At 49.5% G+C, this 6564-nt stretch overlaps 1 protein-coding gene across 1 annotated transcript in view; it reads right to left on the bottom strand.

The window, feature by feature from the left end:
- Positions 1-1305, bottom strand: part of LOC107114154 (transmembrane protein 178B-like) — a 15527-nt gene extending 14222 nt beyond the window's left edge. Inside the window, exon 1 of the mRNA XM_015415596.1 lies at positions 1279-1305. Coding sequence (XP_015271082.1) covers positions 1279-1305 — 27 coding nt within the window. The remainder of the gene's footprint in view (positions 1-1278) is intronic.
- Between the last annotated feature and the right edge of the window lie 5259 nt (positions 1306-6564).

The following is a 6564-nucleotide window of genomic DNA, read 5'->3' as shown; positions in this document are numbered from 1 at the left end:
CCCCCCATCCCCCCGGGGCTGAGCCCCCCCCCCCGCCACTGCTCCCCCTGCAGCCCGGCCGGGGGGGCGCAGCCCCGCCAGCCAACCAGCCCCGCGCCGCCAGCCGCAGGCAGCCCTCGTGGCGCTCCGGGCCGGGGACTCGACGGGACCCCCGTCAGCCGTCAGCCGCCGCCTCCTGTTGCGCAGCGGAGGAGCCTCCGCCAGGCACTCTCTTCCGAAGGCTGCTTCCAACCTGGCGCCTGGTGGTTGCCCACTTTAAAGAGAGTGCGCCTTAGCAGTTAATGTTCCCCTTTCGTTTCCCATTTGACATATCAACGGGGGCTCGCACAAGGCTTGGGCCGAACTGCAAAACATAGTGTCAGGGAAGGGCTGGGCTTGGCACACGTTTGAAGCAGTAGTACAGACGAGGATGCGCATGGTCATGTGCAAATTGTTTCTCCTTCAGACTGGAGCGGTCTGGCCCTGCCCTGCCCCATCAGTTTCAAAACAGAATGCATGTCCTGATTTCTGGGCTGTCTAGACTCAGCCTTATTATTCAGCACACAGTACACCTAAGTAAAGGTTTCCCTTGCTCAAACACCAGTCGAATTCAACTCTAGAGGGCAGTGCTCATCTCAATTTCCAAGCCGAAGAGTCAGTGCTGCCCGAAGACTTTTTCCGTGGTCATGTGGCCAGCGCGACTAAATGCCGAGGCGCGTGGAACGCTGTTAACTTCACACCGAAGTGGTACCTATTTATCTAATTGCAATTTCTTACTTTCCAACTGCTAGGTTGGCAGGTGCTGGGGCCAGAGACAGGAGCTCACTCCACCATGCGCCACTAGGGTCTTAAACTGCCCAGCTACCGATCTTCTGGTCTGCAAATCAGTGTCTTAACCTCTGAGCCACCGCAGTCTCATAGTACACCTGCAACTCCCTAAACTGGGGGCGGGGATTCCTGCAGTGCATTGCATCCAGTAGTGGAAGCTGTAACTAGACATGAATTTATAATAATAAATTAATAAGCCACAGATCTGTGACATTAGGGCTGCTTCCTATTTTGCATGCTAATACACTATTTACTCATTAAATGCATAAAGGGCATATCTATTGCATACCAAAGCTGCTTGTTCCAGTAAGGACCCATTTGGGTTCCAAGCATATTGGAAAAAAGCAAACAGTGATCTACAGCCTTCAGGTTATGGAGATAAAAAGCCAGCTGTGCATAGTAAAAATCAAAGTTCCTACATGAATGATGAGAGCCAGTATAGCGTAGTGTTCAAGAGCATCAAACTAGTACCTGGTAGACCAGAGTATGAATCCCCATCCTCCCATGGAAGCTTGCTGCCTTAGGCCAACCCTACCCCATGGGGTTGTTGCCAGCAGGGTCGGCTGACTCACTAGGCGAACTAGGCGATCGCCTAGAGCGGGCTGGCCCTTAGGGGCGCCAAACTGCACCTGGCCCCGTACTCTGGGAGTTTCTTGATTCTTGTGTTTTTCATTCTTCCTAAAATGCATTTATTTTTGAAAAATGGTGGGCGCATGGGGGGGGGGGCGCCAGAAGGGATCCTCGCCTAGGGTGCAAAATAAGCTGGGGCCGGCCCTGGTTGCCAGGATAAAATGGACGAGAGGAGAATGATATTAGCTCCTTTGGGTTTCCACTGGGGAGAAAGGCAGGGTACATACAAATAAACAAAAATAAGACCTCAGTCCTCCGTGACTTCCTGATGGAGCCGGATGCGGACTTAGCGTGCCTGACCGAGACCTGGGTACGAGATGGGGAGACAGTTGCTCTCTCCCATTTGGCTCCACCTGGGTTCTCGATCCTTCACCAATCTTAGACTATGGGTCAGGGGGGGCAGCGGAGTAGCTCTGTTCGTTGGGGAGGCTTACTCCTTCAGGGCGCTCCCAGCGCCGAGGCTCACAGGCATTGAGTGTGCTGGCTTTGTGTGGGAAGCAGGGGAGAGTTTGGCTGTTTGGTTGGTGTACTGACTGCCCAACATCCCTGACAGCCTGTCATCCCTGGTGGAGGCCGTGTCGGGCTGGGCATTGGAGCACCCTAGACTGATAGTCCTGGGTGACTTCAATGTCCATGCCAACGATGCGACTTCCTCACAGGTGGTGGACCTGGTGTCGTCCATGGCGGTGCTGGGACTCTCCCAATATGTAATGGCCCCCACTCACCAAGCCGGTCACACACTTGATTTGATCTTTGCAGCGGAGGTTAAAGTGGACCGGATTACTGCTACGGTAGTTCCATGGTCGGACCACCATGCCCTGAGGACCCACGTGAATGTTTCACCCCAACCCTATTTGGATGGTGAGCGTATTTTAGCGTGCTTGTGACGAAGCAACAAGAGCATCTTATAGGACGTTTATGAGATCCTATGAGGTGGCAGTCAAAGCTGCGAAGAGGGAGTTCTATGCAGCCACGACTGCGTCTGTTAGCTCACGCCTGGCACAATTGTATAGAACGATTTGGTCCCTAACAGTTCTGCTGCAGGGCAGATGAAACACTAGGGAATGGGATATTGGTTGTGAGGCTTTTGCGAGCTATTTTGCAGATAAAGTCTTGTCGCTTCGCCGCAACCTCCCTGCCACAGTTGAGACAGTGAATGAACTTGAGGCTCCAAGCACGTCTTCTGGTCCCATTCTGGATTATTTCAGTCCACTCAGCTTAGAGGAAGTTGACAGATTGATCTCAACTGTACGCCCAACCACGTGCAGCCTTGACCTGTGCCCCTCCTGGCTAATTAAAGCTGGCCGCGAGGGGTTTCGAGGTGCTCTCAGGGATATTATCAACAAGTCCCTCTCTGAGGGGCTGTTCCCGGGGGGCTCTCAAGGAAGCGATGGTCCGTCCTCTCCTTAAAAAAACATCTCTAGAGCCAGCCAAACTGCCTAATTATTGGGCGGTTTCCAATTTGCCTTATCTGGGCAAATTAATTGAGAGGGCGGCGGCAATACAGTTGCAGAGCTTTATGAATGACGCTTCCATGCTAGATCCTTTCCAGTCCGGCTTCCTCCCAGGTCATGGGACGAAGACAGCACTGGTCGCCCTCATAGATGACCTCCGGAGGCACCTGTATCGTGGCGGGATGGCGGTTCTGCTGTTGTTAGACCTGTCGGCAGCATTTGACACAGTCAACCACCAGCTACTCGCCCACCACCTCACCGACATGGGAATTCAGGGGCTTGCCATGCAATGGCTTGTCTCCTTTCTCCAAGGTCAGGGACAAAGGGTGGCTATTGGGAAGCAGCAGTCCCGAAGGCACCCCTAGTATGTGGAGTGCCTCAAGGGGCCGTGCTCTCCCCAATGCTATTTAACATCTATATGCACCCCCGTGCCCAGAGTGCCAGGAGGCATGGGCTGGGATGTCACCAATATGCGGATGACACCCAGCTCTATCTGCTGTTGGGTGGCCAGTCTGGCTCTACCCCAGAAGACCTGGACTGGGCATTACAGGACGTGCCTGGATGGCTTAGACTGAGTCGATTGATATTGAATCCAATGAAGACAGCGGTCCTGTGTGTGGGCTGGGGTGGCGCACGGGTGGGGATCCCACTCCTGGCCTTTGATGGGGCACCGTTGGTGCCAGCGCTGAGGGTCAGGAGCTTGGGAGTGCTCCTGGATGCTTCTTTAACAATGGAGGCCCAGGTAGCAGCCATTGCCAAGGCAGCCTTCTACCAACTTCGGTTGATTAGGCAGTTGGTTCCCTTCCTCAAATGCTATGATCTAGCTGCAGTCATCCATGCAATGGTCACCTCGAGGTTGGACTACTGCAATGCTCTCTACATGGGGCTGCCCTTGGTGCAACTCCAGAAGCTGCAGCTAGTGCAAAATGCGGCAGCCAGGCTGTTGATGGGTCTCCCCAGGTGGGAGCATATCCAGCCTGTGCTAAAGACATTGCACTGGCTGCCAATAGCATACCGGATTCGCTTCAAGGTGCTGGTTTTGACCTTTAAAGCCCTTTATGGTCAGGGACCAGCCTATCTGAGGGACCACCTTTCCCCGCATGTTCCCCAGAGAGCACTGAGATCAGGGTCTCAAAACTGCCTGGTCCTCCCTGGCCTGAAGGCCACAAGGTTGACATTGACAAGGACCAGGGCATTCTCTCTGGCAGCTCCGTCCTATTGGAATCAGCTCCCTAGCGAGATCAGGGCCCTGCAGGACCTTCCGCAGGGCTGTGAAAACGGAGTTTTTTAGGCAGGCATTCCAATAGGAGCGGCACCTTACCAGCTGCGCCCTGTGTGGACTCAGACCCAGAAGTGGCCTAGCGCGGTGGCACCGCTGAACGTGTCTCCAATTGCACTTTACTGTTTTGTATCACCATCGATATTAATACTTTTAATTGATGTATCTGTAATTTTATAAGATATATATTGTTTTATTAGTTTTATAGGAGCTGCCCTGAGCCTGCCTCGGCGGGGAGGGCAGGGTAAAAGTCAAATAAATAAAATAAATAATAAATAAATAAAAATTATACAGGAGTGCAAGGACACTTTAAATCCTGTTCCCCCCAAGATAAGCTTGTCATGAGCCAGTGCTCACTTCATCATATTTATGGAGTGTACACCTATTACTTGTAACTTCCTAATGAATAAGCACTTCATGCATTTGATGGAGTGAGCCCTGATTCTGACCGCTAACCGTATCTGCATAACCTCAAGGTATGTAAGTTAATACTTGCATTTTACTAATATGTTGGGGAACGGAGGCTAACACAGCTATCCCTCTGGAATGAACATACATGAATTATAGTTACCCAGGTTGACTCAGTAGCAGACCACAGCCTTGTGCATCTGCCTTTATCTAGTGTACACAGACTTCAAGAAGCAAGAACTGAAATGAGTTTTCAGACACACACACACAAACTCATTAATTTTGGTTTTCACTAAACAACTATCCAATCAGCTGTGAAATTAAAGATCTTTCCCTTCAAAGTTTGCCTGACACTGTTTGCCTTTTGTGCACAGATAAATACATTCCAAATAAAATTCAGCCCTAACTATATAGAAATAATGACACCGTAGGCCTATCCAACTGAACCAAAATTAAGCAATTAGGCCTTGCTGATTTTGGGACAGCACAATTTACTTCTCCCATTAATGAGGACTAGAAAGTGCTTGATGTGCTGGATCTTGCTCAATATTTCCTTTCCCTGTAACTTTTCAGCCTACAAGCCATACATTGGAGTATTTTATAAGTAGTTTGTAACTGCATTGATAAATATGGCTAAACCACACATGCACTTTTAAATCTTGCCAGACAGTAAGATCTTTAGATCCAGGTGGGTAGCTGTGTTGGTTTGAAGCAGTAGAACCAAGTTTGAGTTCAGTGGCACCTTTAAGACCAACAAAGTTTCATTCAAGTATGATCTTTATTTATACAGTAAGATCTTTAGTTTCCGTTGCTCTGAAATGTTCTGTAGACGGTCAGTCCAGAGAGTAATATATTGGTTATGAACTGAGATAACAGGGCGATTAAAAAGGATATGCTTGCCCGATATTAGTATGTCCACGACCTTTCAGACCCTTGCAGTCCTCAAGCAAAATTATGAAGACCTCAAATACGGTCTTATTTGTATTAAAATATAAACATAAGATTCCTTCACTCCAGCTTGTATGTGCCTCTGCTTGCACTGCTCTACACTCTTGGGGGAGGGTTAGAACGGTCTCTAAAAATGGCACCCTGAGGGTACTGTGATGGGCACCAATGCATTCCCTGGCATCACCCTAGCTTCTTAAGTTGCTTAGAACATTTATGTACCACCTCTCCAGAGAACATAAAAAGCATGAAATTATTAAAATTAACAAACTGTTAAGAGCCAACCCAGAGCATAAACTTGGGTTTCGGAGAGAAAAGCCAAGGGTCTTGAATGGAACAGGAACCCCCCCCCCCAGACTGGGAAGCATTAAATCCATCCCAGGCAAGTGGATCACAGCCATGCACTCTCAGCTTGGTAATAAGCATAGGCTTTCATATGGCCCTGGGCTTGGAAACCTTAAAACACCCCCCCCCCCATTTCTTTGCTCCACCCCCTTGGTGCAGGTGCTTCAGAAAAGCCCAGGACGCACTGCTCTAGAATCTGAAAGAAGCACCAACTAGGAAAAAGCTGCCCTTGTCATAGGAGGACACTTCCCATGGAATTTCCCAACATTTCTGTGATTGACCCTGTCATCTATGGCAATTATTTTGATTGGACATAGCTTTGTTGTAGCCGTTTTGTGGTAGCACTCACCACCTTCTCTCAAAATCTCAAGTGACCACACAGTCCTCTCACACACTGTGATCCGGTGACTGTATTTGACCCCGACCTGGTTATTTTTACACCCATATAACCAAACGTCCTGAAGTCACATTAAAGCCGACAAGGAAATAATTCCAGACTAATGTTCTTGAAGAAATGTGTCAAACTTTTGAACAAAATATCCCTGGCTTTTCCTGATGCAAAAGCTACAGTTTCTTCTGAGGAGACTTAGTGCTTGAGTTTTTCTCTGCTTGAGGAGAATCTGATCACCATACTTGGACTAGGGAAGGTATTTTCCACAAGATCAGAGTGGTTCGAGAGCCCTTTCGCATTTCCCT

The sequence above is a fragment of the Gekko japonicus genome, unplaced genomic scaffold, assembly GCF_001447785.1.
Source record: "Gekko japonicus isolate JY-2015 unplaced genomic scaffold, Gekko_japonicus_V1.1 scaffold2116, whole genome shotgun sequence".
NCBI lineage: Eukaryota > Metazoa > Chordata > Lepidosauria > Squamata > Gekkonidae > Gekko > Gekko japonicus.
The sequence above is the reverse complement of the archived record's forward strand: the minus strand, read 5'-3'. Positions and strand labels throughout refer to the sequence as shown.